This window comes from Salmo salar, chromosome ssa10 (genome assembly GCF_905237065.1).
Source record: "Salmo salar chromosome ssa10, Ssal_v3.1, whole genome shotgun sequence".
Taxonomy (NCBI): domain Eukaryota; kingdom Metazoa; phylum Chordata; class Actinopteri; order Salmoniformes; family Salmonidae; genus Salmo; species Salmo salar.
In genome coordinates, this window is record NC_059451.1 from 113,647,141 (window position 1) to 113,661,613 (window position 14,473).

At 43.5% G+C, this 14,473-nt stretch overlaps 1 protein-coding gene across 1 annotated transcript in view; it reads left to right on the forward strand.

Moving 5' to 3' along the window:
- slc6a15 (solute carrier family 6 member 15) overlaps nucleotides 1-14,473 on the forward strand; it is a 33,607-nt gene that overhangs the window by 16,781 nt on the left and 2,353 nt on the right. Inside the window, exons 6-11 of the mRNA XM_014125712.2 lie at nucleotides 9,285-9,395; nucleotides 10,627-10,868; nucleotides 11,849-12,041; nucleotides 13,136-13,328; nucleotides 13,843-14,002; nucleotides 14,296-14,458. Coding sequence (XP_013981187.1) covers nucleotides 9,285-9,395; nucleotides 10,627-10,868; nucleotides 11,849-12,041; nucleotides 13,136-13,328; nucleotides 13,843-14,002; nucleotides 14,296-14,458 — 1,062 coding nt within the window. The remainder of the gene's footprint in view (nucleotides 1-9,284; nucleotides 9,396-10,626; nucleotides 10,869-11,848; nucleotides 12,042-13,135; nucleotides 13,329-13,842; nucleotides 14,003-14,295; nucleotides 14,459-14,473) is intronic.

Here is a 14,473-nt window from a genome sequence, read left to right on the forward strand (position 1 = left end):
AAACACAACAAGCACAGGAAAACACAACAAGCACAGGAAAACACAACAAGCACAGGAAAACACAACAAGCACAGGAAAACACAACAAGCACAGGAAAACACAACAAGCACAGGAAAACACAACAAGCACAGGAAAACACAACAAGCACAGGAAACAAGCACAGGAAAACACAACAAGTATAGGAAAACACAACAAGCACAGGAAACAAGCACAGGAAAACACAACAAGTATAGGAAAACACAACAAGCACAGGAAAACACAACAAGCACAGGAAAACACAACAAGCACAGGAAAACACAACAAGCACAGGAAACAAGCACAGGAAAACACAACAAGTATAGGAAAACACAACAAGCACAGGAAACAAGCACAGGAAAACACAACAAGCACAGGAAACAAGCACAGGAAAACACAACAAGCACAGGAAACAAGCACAGGAAAACACAACAAGCACAGGAAAACACAACAAGCACAGATGCAGCAAGTGAAAACAAATGATCTAGCTGGGATAGCTAACTAGCATAACGTCACAAGCGTCATGAGCTCGCCAGTAACTTTAGTTAGACTTGATTGGCATGCGAGCTAGCAAGCTAACTACCGGTATTGGGCACAGAGACATGTTTTTTTTTCACCTACCATGACCACGAGAAGGTTCTAACTAGTGTATCCCTCTGTCCTTCGAACTGATGATGGATGTGGATGTCTGGTTCAGGTCCCAGGCTCCCAATGACTGTCATGATTCTTTTTATTTACAAGTTAATTGCAATTTGCTCTTTAGCGCCCCGCTGTTCAGTACCAGATAGAGCAGACCCAGAAGACCTGGACCTTCATTTCAACACCTCAGGGAGGTCCATTTACTTTGTGCTGTGAAAATCATGTGCTGAAATCCTGCAATCTCATTGCTGCAGTCTCCCCTAATAGCAAGCAATGTAATAGCTGGCAAAGCAACCCAAGCGCTGGGCGGCAGGCTGAGCGCCCGGAGCTGTTGATGATCAGAGCAGTAGGTAACTGAACAGAAGTGCTGAGTGATAAACCAAAATGTCCATTATTTTGGGGTTTTTAAACAACTAATTGACCGACATCGGTTCAATTACTTGAATTCCATTTATTTATTTATTTTCTTCAGTGAGCTCCATGTGCAGTTTCTCTAGAGATACATCAGATCAACTCTGAACTGTGCAATGTAGTAGGGAGTTGTAGTTTCTCTAGAGATACATCAGATCAACCCTGAACTGTGCAATGTAGTAGGGAGTTGTAGTTTCTCTAGAGATACATCAGATCAACCCTGAACTGTGCAATGTAGTAGGGAGTTGTAGTTTCTCTAGAGATACATCAGATCAACCCTGAACTGTGCAATGTAGTAGGGAGTTGTAGTTTCTCTAGAGATACATCAGATCAACCCTGAACTGTGCAATGTAGTAGGGAGTTGTAGTTTCCAACAGCCCAATATTCTACATAGTTTTGCGTAGAAAGTGTGGCAATGACCATAATCCATTGCGCACCCACTTAAAGTTATCCGGTCTATGCAGAGCAGACACGGAGACTGAGAGAAGAGGGATGGCGCTATTGAGAGGGATAGAAAGCAGTTGCTTCGCGGGCCTGAAAATAAATGATGTAAGTGATTGATAGTTGGTATTCAGCAGTCATAAAAGTATACCTTATTTACTTTGAAGAACTACTAAAATAGTGATTTTATCAGACAGAATAGGCAGCAGCTTTATAGAGATGAGATGATGACTTGGAATGAAATAATAAAGTTATCAATAAAACATTTTATTAAAGTAAAATAATGTGAATAAATGATGGTTAATAAGTGATAAGCATCAATGGGCAGTCACTACCATCATTGGACCTTTATTCATTGTTTTATTCAGTGTCGTTACAGCATTCAACCCACATAATGCATAGTGCATTTAATGTCTAAAAATGTTTATCCAAACCAAAATCGGAAACCGTGATTCTTCTTTAATAATCAAACTTAAACCAAACCCTCAAAAAGCACTAATCACTCAGCACTACTGAACAGCTAGTATTGAACAAAACATTTTTGAAACAGTAAAATTTACACAAACCTAACCACACTTTTATGGACATTTTAAACATAATCCTTGAATTATATATATATAATATATATATATTATTTTTATCAAAGATAACTTGTTAGATAGTTACTGTATACCTGATAGAGACCTGGCCTAGTCATTTAGCCATTGAACTGTGAGCCATACTTCTTGCTGAAAGACACAGCCGTTTGGCCTCAGTAATGTCAGTTGTCATAATTACATGGTTAAGAAAATGGCTGTTTAGCAATTATCAACAACCATCTTGACAGAGCTTGAATAATTTTTTTAATAATCATGTCCAAATATTATACAATCCAGGTGTGCAAAGTAGAGGTCTGTGAGGGACTGATTTATTCATCCCACTCCCACCGGCAGCTTTTCATACACTCCCGCCCACACCCGCTGGCTTTCTGTCCGACTGCCACCCGCTGCCGCAAGAACTGGTCCCGAACCCAACCGCAGTCCTGAGAATGTTATTTTAGGCGAATGTGACGCAGCTCACTTGCCAGCCATACTCGCCGCAATTTTGCGCCCTATAGGCAATATCAAAATCCTCCAAAATAGGTTAAATTAACAGAGATTGTCATATAGCTTATTATATTAGGCTATCTGTATTACTGGGCTATATCATCCAATAGGCTAGACGTAGTTTGAAGAGAGATGAGTTGGAGAGACTTGTACTTTCTCTTGAGCTACGTTTTATAGTCTATCTTTTCGGAGTGGGACGATTTTCATGCGGAGACAAATATGGGGGATCAATATTTATTTGTAGGCAGTGTAGTAAGATATAGCCTCATCATATTTAGGAAGTACATTTCCTTGAAAAGATAACTGCCCGTGCTTCTTCGTCCATGCATAGGATATAGCCTACTCTATTTAATTGAGCCCACACACGCACCTGATCTCGCACATATTGCAACCGAACTTGAAGCAGCGAATGATGAGAGCGGACACTTGCACTTTCTCTTGAGCTACGTTTTGCATATAGGATATACACTACTGGTCAAAAGTTTTAGAACACCTACTCATTCAAGGGTTTTTCTTTATTTTTAATATGTTCTACATTGTAGAATAATAGTGAAGACATCAACACTATGAAATAACACATACGGAATCATGTAGTAACCAAAAAAAGTGTTAAACAAATCTAAATATATTTTATATTTGAGATTCAAATAGCCACCCTTTGCCTTGATGACAGCTTTGCACACTCTTGGCATTCTCTCAACCAGCTTCATGAGGTAGTCACCTGGAAGGCATTTCAATTAACAGGTGTCTTGTTAAAAGTTAATTTGTGGAAATTCTTTCCTTCTTAATGCGTTTGAGCCAATCAGTTGTGTTGTGACAAGGTAGGGGTGGTATACAGAAGATAGCCCTATTTGGTAAAAGACCAAGTCCATATTAAGGCAATAACAGGTCAAATAAGCAAAGAGAAACGACTGTCCATCAATACTTTAAGACATGAAGGTCAGTCAATCCGGAACATTTCAAGAACTTTGAAAGTTTCTTCAAGTGCAGTCGCAAAAACCATCAAGTGCTAAGATGAAACTGGCTCTCATGAGGACCGCCATTGGAAAGGAAGACCCAGAGTTACCTCTGCTGTAGAGGATAAGTTCATTAGAGTTACCAGCCTCAGAAATTGCACCGCACCCCACCGCAATGATCTCTGTTAGGTTCCAAAGGATTATTTAAATTATGTTTTATTATGTTACGGGTGCGTCAATAGACTCTTAAGGATTAGAGACTTACCCAGAAAGACTCACAGCTGTAATCGCTGCCAAAGGTGATTCTAACATGTACATTCAACCCCCTGTACTATTAGTGTTTTACTTTTCATTTATTTTTTACAAATGTTAGAATTTTTCTTCCACTTTAACAGAGTATTATGTGTAGATTGTTGACAAAAAAAGACAATTAAATCCATTTCAATCCCACTTTGTAATACAACAAAATATGGAAAAAGTCAAGTGGTGTGAATACTTCCTGAGGGCACTGTATCTTGAACATTGTCATTCCCTTTGGATTGCTACACAGTTTGGGGTGACTGCTGTTACCATACAAATATTGTTGGCTGATTTGACTATGATCTGTAGTCTTTTGGGTGAATGTAGTGTAGACCTATTTCATATCGCTCCAAGGAATGTTTACCGGCAGCAACCTACTAATGTACATATACTGTAAAATACCAATTTTACATCTGTTCTGAATGTATAAGATTACATATAAAATGGCTACCGTGCAGTGGTTGCTCCAGAACATTTGTATCCTTTGAAATCCAATCAAATTTTATTAGTCACATGCGCCGAATACAATAGGTGTAGACCTTACAGTGAAATGCTTACTTACGAGCCCTTAAAACCAACGATGCAGTTTAAAAAGATAAGAATAAGAAATAAAAGTAACAAGTAATTAAAGAGCAGCAGTAAAATAACAATAGCGAAACTAGATACAGGGGGGTACCGGTACAGAGTTAATGTGCAGGGGCACCGGTTAGTTGAGGTAATATGTACGTGTAGGTAGAGTTATTAAAGTGACTATTCATAGATGATAACAACAGAGAGTATCAGCAATGCAAATAGTCTGGGTAGCCATTTGATTAGATGTTCAGGAGTCTTATGGCTTGGGGGTAGAAGCTGTTTAAAAGCCTCTTGGACTTAGACTTGATGCTCCGGTACCGCTTGCCGTGCGGTAGCAGAGAGAACAGTCTATGACTAGGGTGGCTGGAGTCCTGACAGTTTTTAGGGCCTTCCTCTGACACCGCCTGGTATAGAGGTCCTGGATGGCAGGAAGCTTGGCCCCAGTGACGTACTGGGCCGTTTGCACTACCCTCTATAGTGCCTTGTGGTCGGAGGCAGTGATGCAACCAGTCAGGATGCTCTCGATGGTGCAGCTGTAGAACCTTTTGAGGATCTGAGTACCCATGCCAAATCTTTTCAGTCTCCTGAGGGCGAATAAGTTTTGTGCCCTCTTCAGCCAGTAGTTTTGAAAGCGGTGCTCACCAGCCAAAACAGGTCCTTGTTTTTTGTGTACTACGTCATCCAATTGTGTACTACCTCATCTATTTCGTATAATATGTTACATCCTGCAATTTATATATATTTTTACAATTCGTACAATATGTTATGAATTTGGTGTGCTTAAAGGAGAAGTAACTTTTTTTTTTAACTAAATCTAACATTTTAATGAAAATGTCATGTTATAGAATGGTCCGTACACCTTTTCTGTATATGAGTCGCGCAAAAGGGAATGTAACATTGCGGATAAAGTTTGGAATGACACAATTTAACGTGTAGAACATCTAAAGACCTGCATCACTATGCTGAGATATTTTCCGTTTCTAAAACAATGTATTTGGGTGTTTTTGGAGCCTTTGTTCATGTTTTTATGGGGCACTGATACTATACAACGAGGATGAGGAAGTGATTTGCTGTTTGGGGTAAGTTTCTTAAAAAAATGTGAAATCACAAAAAAGGTGTCTGGAGCCTTCTTTAACATGCCATTGACGTCAAAAATAGAGATTTGTTTGTAAAAAAGAAAATTGTCCTTTAAGATCCCATACTGCCTCTAACAATGAACAAGTGTGAGGCCCTCTTTGGACCCCACAACAGTCTCGATGGCCTTTTAAGTTGGAGAGAGAGTGGAAATGGCTATGAGCTTTCCTTTCCACTCCTAGTGAAGGGACCAGAGCAGGAGAACCTTTGAAGCTTTGCCACACAAAAGAATATTAATGTCCCTCTCGCCCCTCGTTTACAAAAGCCTATTCCTAGGAATATCCCCACTGGGATCTACATTTTCTTTTTACTTTCTGTGTGTGGGTATGAGGGTGCAAGAAAGACCGAGGGAGAGAGGGGAGCAGACCGGTTGCCATGGTTTTATGCGCTCTTTCGCATGATTGTTAGGAGTGTACTCACAAAAAAAGAAACTGAGGGAGAAAATACATTTCATTTTGCTGATTGTGTGGTGAAGAGGGAGTGTACTAAATGGCTGGGTATTAAATGGCTAAATCTATTTTTTGCTCGCATTGTTGACAAAATGATGTGGAGCTACAAAAGAACGCGTCAAAGTTAAATCACCGTTATGACAAGTTTGAGTTGCCGTAATGATAGATAGTGATGGGGGAAAAAATATCCGTTCAGTTGCATATCGCAAATATTAATTTGGATGATATTATATTGATACTTTCACTCCCAAGTATCGATTTGTAAAAACATGATTTATTTTTGCCAGGTAGCGTTAGCTAGCACGACTCGGCTGTACCTGCGCCAAAACTCCTGTATTTTTCATCCTATAGCTTGTTCTCCAGCTAGTTTTCACCACTTTAATTTCCATGACTGTTCAAAAAAGAAAAATGTAACCTTTATTTTGACAGGGAGTCAATGCTGAGAACAATGTCTCTTTTCCAGATGAGCCCTGTTGAGCAAAACAATACACATCTAAATAAAATACACACATTAACTACACATCCACATTAAAATACACATTATTAAACACAACAATACACAAAAAGCCAAACACAATCATGACAAACAAACACATTCTTCAGTAAAAAGGTCCCCTAACAACCGTCTGAAGTTCCCTACAGGCACCAATTCCTCCCATTTTACAGTGCATTGGAGATCAATCCACATGTAAGGTGCAAAAAAACTTAAGTCAGATCTAAGGGCTCAGAGGGCCCTCCAGAGTTAGCCATGCCTGAGATCAGGTCTGGTCTGGTCTGCAGGTTAGAAAATAAAGTAAGGTATGGTGGAAGTGTATGCAGTAGGGCTTTATAAACAAAAACAACTGCAATGCATCGATCTAGTAGACTTCAAAGAGGGTCAGCCTACTTTCTGATACAGAATGCAGTGATGTGTGCTGAACCTATCCCATGGCCCGAAGGGAAATGGAGCTTAAACCGTTACAGCATCAGGTGGTGTCATTTTAACACCTAGTCTAAGTTTAGGCATTCAGGTGGTGTGATTTTAACATCTAGTCTAAGCTTAGGTATTCAGGTGGTGTAATTTTAACATCTAGTCTAAGCTTAGGCATTCAGGTGGTGTGATTTTAACACCTAGTCTAAGTTTAGGCATTCGCAACTGTTTGACCAGCGCAGGATTAAGCTCTATCTGTCGCCCCAGTTGACCTGGTTTCCCCTTTAGAGGCCACCAGGCAGGCAGAGGCCCACCCCTGAACCCATCCCTGCTCATGACTGAACTCCAAACCATCTTAAATCTTAAACCACGCCTCAGAGCCTGTGGGGTGACTCAACCTACCCACCCCGCTCTTCAATTCACAATCCCCTAGTATCCTCCCAGATAATACAGTATATCACAAAGCAAGAAGGCCCCTCCCTCTGTCAGCTTAGTGGGACAGTGGTACAAAAGCTCTTGTGTGGGCCCCGGCCCAGAGGCCGGTCAGAATCCTTGGCCCTGAAAGCACCCACAGCAGTTCAGTAGAGTAGACCTCCCCTGGGATAGGACCTCCTATTGCATCACTCACTTCAATCACTTGCTTCTTCTTCTGTATTCTTTAACTAACTGTATAGTGGTTCGCAGGGCTGTATATTTCTCTGTAGGTTACTGCCACCCCCACAGGTCAGGAGGAGACAACAGAGGCAGCCTCAGAGATTTCTATTTATTATGGATCCCCATTAGCTGTTGCCAAGGCAGCAGCTACTCTTCCTGGGGTCCAGACACATTAAGACACATCACAGAATAAACTAAATAAAACATCATCACACCACTACATATCCACATCACAAAATGTACAATACCACCATACAACAATATTAAAATGTACAATACCACCATACACCAATATTGAAATGTACAGTACCACCATACAACAATATTAAAATGTACAATACCACCATACAACAATATTAAAATGTACAATAACTCCATAAAACAATATTAAAATGTACAATAACACCATACAACAATATTAAAATGTACAATAACACCATACAACAATATTAAAATGTACAATAACACCATACAACAATATTAAAATGTACAATAACACCATACAACAATATTAAAATGTACAATAACTCCATACAACAATATTAAAATGTACAATACCACCATACAACAACATTAAAATGTACAATAACACCATACAATATTAAAATGTACAATACCACCATACAACAATATTAAAATGTACAATACCACCATACAACAATATTAAAATGTACAATACCACCATACAACAATATTAAAATGTACAATAACACCATACAACAATATTAAAATGTACAATAACACCATACAACAATATTAAAATGTACAATAACACCATACAACAATATTAAAATGTACAATAACTCCATACAACAATATTAAAATGTACAATAACTCCATACAACAATATTAAAATGTACAGTACCACTATACAACAATATTAAAATGTACGTGTGTGTAGAGTGTGTGTGAGTATGCGTGTGTGTGTGTCTCTTCACAGTCCGCGTTGTTCCATAAGGTGTAGTTCTATAGTTAAAAATAATATATCTAATTTTACTGCTTGTATGAGTTACTTATTGTGGAATAGAGTTCCATGTAGTCATGGCTCTATGTAGTACTGTGCACCTCCCATAGTCTGTTCTGGACTTGGGGATTGTGAAGAGACCTCTGGTGGCATGTCTTGTGGGGTAAGCATGGTTGTCTGATCTGTGCACTAGTCACTTGAACAGACAGCTCAGTACATCCAACATGTAAATCCCTCTCACAAAGACAAGTAGTGATGCAGTAAAGCTCTCCTCTACTTTGAGCCAGGAGAGTTTGACATCCATGTCATTGATGTTAGCTCTCTGTGTACATTTAAGGGCCAGCCATGCCCAGAAGAGGCAGCCTCTGAGATCCCTTTAGATAAAGCCCAGAAGAGGCAGCCTCTGAGATCCCTTTAGATAAAGCCCAGAAGAGGCAGCCTCTGAGATCCCTTTAGATAAAGCCCAGAAGAGGCAGCCTCTGAGATCCCTTTAGATAAAGCCCAGAAGAGGCAGCCTCTGAGATCCCTTTAGATAAAGCCCAGAAGAGGCAGCCTCTGAGATCCCTTTAGATAAAGCCCAGAAGTCATCAGATCACAGTGACGCTCTCATTATCTTTATGTTTATATAGTTATTAACCCCAGAGAGACAGGGTCTGAGACAGATTTGTCAATAAGTAATGTCTCAAGTCAGCCATTCACGTTGTAATGTACGAGTTGCAAGAAGGTTATTCTTCTGTTGTGGTTCTCTTACAGGTGATGTACTTCAGCTCGTTGTTCCCTTACGTGGTGCTGATCTGTTTCCTGGTTCGGGCTCTGCTCCTGAAAGGCTCTGTGGACGGCATCCGACACATGTTTACCCCCAAGGTACAGTACCATAACCCCTAAGGTACAATAATGCTGCTTTATAGTTTCACCCAATGTAATGGTGCCTTGTTCACACCCAGGCACAGTCAATGCTACTGCATACAGCCAACATGCTGCACTACACCGCAGGCAAAGTCAGGACCCAGACTTCTTCAGAGAGTTAGCCAATGCACTTGTTTGATCCAATGCACTTTTACATTTCTTTTTTTAGCTCACCTTTATTTAACCAGGTAGGCCAGTTGAGAACAAGTTCTTATTTACAACTGCGACCTGGCCAAGATAAAGCAAAGCAGTGCGACAAAAACAACAGAGTTACACATGGAATAAACAAACATACAGTCAACAACACAATAGAAAAATCTATGTACACTTGTTTGATCCAATGCACTCGTTTGATCCAGTTGTGGATCAATGTTACATTGTTAACTTTACTGAAACAGGAAGGAAAATATATTGACTGAAAATGTGCCATAAATGTAAAAATAGATTTTTACCGGAGCTCAGCTGTTCAACAGCAGTGGCCCTGAACATTGTTCATTTTACTAAAGAGGAAGGCCATGTTAAATGAAAATGTGTCAGACATAGAATACGTATGTTATAGGTTGGCTACTCAGCCGCCGTGGACCAATGGCAACTCAGGCAAAAGGAATAATTTAATTTGGGCTATGCTGTGGTGGCAGACTTCTCACCATGGTAACAGGAGTCGCTCGGCGCTCCCTGCTTTATGTAACATCCACGACGGCGTGTTCCGTTCATTTCACAACAGTCTCATAAGTCTGCTGCTTCTCACACAGCTGACATCTTCCTACTTCAAAGGCCTTTGCTGCGTATCCTGTGTGCAAGGAAGGAGACATCAAAAGCAGGGTTCATTGTGTGCTGTATAGTGTGCGCCTTGTAACTGTGTTAAGCCTATTACCACACAAAAATGCTGTAGGATATTTGAGGGCAGTGGCATGATGGATATGCTCTCAGTATGTTGAGTCCTTGTTTAATCTTCCACAGTTTTGATAAATTTGACTCTCAACCATGATTCACATGTCCACTGCTCTGCTCCACTGGTCCAAACAATGGTTTGTCCATTACTAGGAGAGCACAGATTCCTACAATAAATAACGTAGTGTTGTCCTAAAGAGCCAAATGATGGTCAAATGAATCCACAGCAAGGAGAGATGAGTTGATCTTCCTTTTGTCAGCACCTCACCTAAAATGTCCATTCTTTATTTCCTTCCAGCTGGAGATCATGCTGGAGGCCAAGGTGTGGCGTGAGGCGGCCACACAGGTCTTCTTCGCCCTGGGCCTGGGCTTCGGAGGCGTCATAGCCTTCTCCAGCTACAACAAGCGGGACAACAACTGCCACTTTGACGCAGTGCTGGTCTCCTTCATCAACTTCTTCACCTCTGTGCTGGCCACCCTGGTGGTGTTCGCCGTGCTCGGCTTCAAGGCCAACATCATGAACGGCAAGTGTGTCGCGCTGTAAGTATGGATACGCAATTAAGCTGTCGTCAATTAATCAATTCAAATGTATTTATTATACTGAATATGTGAACACACTTTACAGAAAAGGGGGGAAGGGAAAACATTGTGCCTCAAAGGTAATCGGCCTTTTTGATGCTGACATGAAGTTTGGGAGGCTGGCTCCCCTCCCCCGGCGGCTCCCCCCTCGGCCGCTCCTCCCCGGCCGCTCCTCCTCGGCCGCTCCCTCCCCGGCCGCTCCCCTCCGCCAGCCCCTCCCGGCGGCTCCCCTCCACCGGGCGGCTCCCCTCCCCGGCGGCTCCCCTCCTCGGCCGCTCCCCTCCCCCGGCCGCTCCCCTCCGCCAGCCCCTCCCCGGCGGCTCCCCTCCCCGGCGCTCCCTCCGCCAGCCCCTCCCCGGCGGCTCCCCTCCCCGGCCGCTCCCCTCCCCGGCCGCTCCCCTCCGCCAGCCCCTCCCGGCGGCTCCCCTCCGCCGGCGGCTCCCCTCCCCGGCGGCTCCCCTCCCCGGCGGCCCCCTCCCCGGCGGCTCCCCTCCGCCAGCCCCTCCCGGCGGCTCCCCTCCCCGGCGGCTCCCCTCCGCCAGCCCCTCCCCGGCGGCTCCCCTCCCCGGCGGCTCCCCTCCCCGGCGGCTCCCCTCCGCCAGCCCCTCCCGGCGGCTCCCCTCCGCCAGCCCCTCCCCGGCGGCTCCCCTCCCCGGCGGCTCCCCTCCGCCAGCCCCTCCCGGCGGCTCCCCTCCCCGGCGGCTCCCCTCCGCCAGCCCCTCCCCGGCGGCTCCCCTCCCCCGGCGGCTCCCCTTTGGGTATGCAGACCCGCGAGCCACTGCGGCCTTATGATAATTTCTAATTTATTGTAACCCCCACCCCAATCAAAGTTACCCATTCCTGGTCTTTAAGATATTAGCAATAAGGCCTAGAATACATTAGCATAGTCTATGATAGAGTATCCATTTTGATCTGGTATTATTTCATTTTCTATCTCTCAGGAACACTCAGAAGATAGTGAGTTTGCTGGGGAAAGAGATCAGCCGTGATCTGATCCCCCACCACATCAACTTCAGCGCCACTGTGAGCGCTGAGGACTACCGACAGATGACTGAGTTCATCAGACGGGAGAAGGAAAAGGATTACCAGGATCTGGGCCTGGGCTCCTGCAGCATCGAGGAAGAGCTCAACAAGGTGAGGGGTCATTGTCTTTCGACAGCTACAGCACATCATTCTAATGTGTTGGTCAGTGCAGACGGCCGTCGCAACATCCGACGTAGGACATTGGGTACAACATCCGACGTAGGACATTGGGTACAACATCCGACGTAGGACATTGGGTACAACATCCGACGTAGGACATTGGGTACAACATCCGACGTAGGACATTGGGTACAACATCCGACGTAGGACATTGGGTACAACATCCGACGTAGGACATTGGGTACAACATCCAACGTAGGACATTGGGTACAACATCCGACGTAGGACATTGGGTACAACATCCGACGTAGGACATTGGGTACAACATCCGACGTAGGACATTGGGTACAACATCCGACGTAGGACATTGGGTACAACATCCAACGTAGGACATTGGGTACAACATCCGACGTAGGACATTGGGTACAACATCCAACGTAGGACATTGGGTACAACATCCGACGTAGGACATTGGGTAACGGGGCTCATAGAATGTATAACAGTGATATCATATCATTTTGTATCTTTTATGATCATAATCACTTAGGTAGCATTCTACTTGAAGAAAACACAAACAGTCATGAAAACTGGTGTCACACAGGTGTCATCACGACAACTGACTTTACACTGTCATGTCTCAAACCAGGAATAGCTACGCCTATTCAATGAACATTCTTTGTGTCATAACAGTGCTGTAAAGTGTTACTGAATGCAGTTTCCCACAGACTGTGTTAGACCTATCTCTAGATCTTGTCTACACACTTTGAGATTTCAAGGAAACCGCTTGGTTTAAGTTGCTTCCCCTTCCATTCAACACCGTTTGGTAGACTGCTACTTTAGTGTATTTCTGTTCCCTTGCTGTTACGTGTGTTCCAACTCAGTGTGAATAATTGATAAGGTATTGACTTAACAGGAAAGCACAGCGTCAGACAAAGAGGCCCTGTAGATCTACAACATGGCTCAAGTTAACAATCATGTGACTCCTTGGGGACAAAAGTCTTACTAGAAGTGGATGTTACTGACGTAAACCTCATCTTCATCTTCCTCCTCCTGCTCCCCATCCTCCTGCTCCTCGTCCTCCTCAGGCAGTGCAGGGTACAGGCCTGGCCTTCATTGCCTTTACAGAGGCCATGACCCACTTCCCTGCATCTCCCTTCTGGTCCGTCATGTTCTTCCTGATGCTGGTTAACCTGGGCCTGGGCAGCATGTTCGGAACCATCGAAGGCATCATCACACCCCTGGTGGACACCTTCAAAGTCCGCAAGGAGTTCCTCACAGGTCAGTCAGAGAGAGGGGATGAAGGAATAGATGGGTAATTATTTCTCATTTCAACTTTCTGTGATTCCTCTTATCTACTCGTCTCCTTCTCAATCTTATTTGAGAAGGTCCAAGGTCCCTCTCTGACCGTTTTCTTCAGAGGAGAAAAGATTCAAGGAATTTAGGAAAAACAAAACGGAAAGAGCCTATGTGTCAGTTTGTGGAGGTAGACCTTTCCCAAAATGTATCCTCAGCTGAACTCTTGATGTGTGTTTGCCATAGTAATGGGTCAATAGTATTACCCAGGTGTATGTGTTATGTCTCTTTGCTCTAATGCTTCTGGCTTAATAATGATGTCATAAAACTACCTCGAATGCAGAGCAGATGTCTGGTACCAAAGAGAATGTTTTAGAATTGATACACTTAGTGCAGCAACATGTTGACAAATATTGTGCATGAATTCTGTTAACGAGGATGGCATTTCTCCCCCTTGCACCGTTTCAATAACGTCCATGTTGTCCCCCTCCTGTAACAGTGGGTGTCTGTCTGCTGGCCTTCTTCATTGGCCTGCTGTTCGTCCAACGCTCTGGGAACTACTGGGTGGCCATGTTCGATGACTACTCTGCCACACTGCCTCTGCTCATAGTGGTCATCCTGGAGAATGTGGCTGTTGCTTGGGTCTATGGGACTGACAAGTATGTACAGTACATATCAAATCATATACAGAATGGCAGCAATCTGTGGTTTTCTCCACTTTAATTCAAAATCCAAAGCTGTCCATCCAAATACAATGGAAAAAACAGTATTTGACTCAGTATTCAGAATGAGTTGAACATGAAAAGTTATTGTGAAATAATACACCTAAACTGTACTTTTATCTCCTATCACCTGTTGAACATAATTGCCAAAGTCAACAAAGTCTAAACTGAGTAGCATTATGCTTTTTCACCTCCTGTGGTGGTATCCCGTCTCCGTCTCTCCTCCCCAGGTTCTTTGAGGATCTGAAGGACATGCTGGGCTTCACTCCGTTCCGGTTCTACTACTACATGTGGAAGTACGTGACCCCCCTGCTGCTCATCCTGCTGCTGGGCTCCAGTGTGATCCAGCTGGGAATGACCCCGCCCAGCTACAGCGCCTGGCTAGAGGACCTGGTGAGTTGCCTCTCC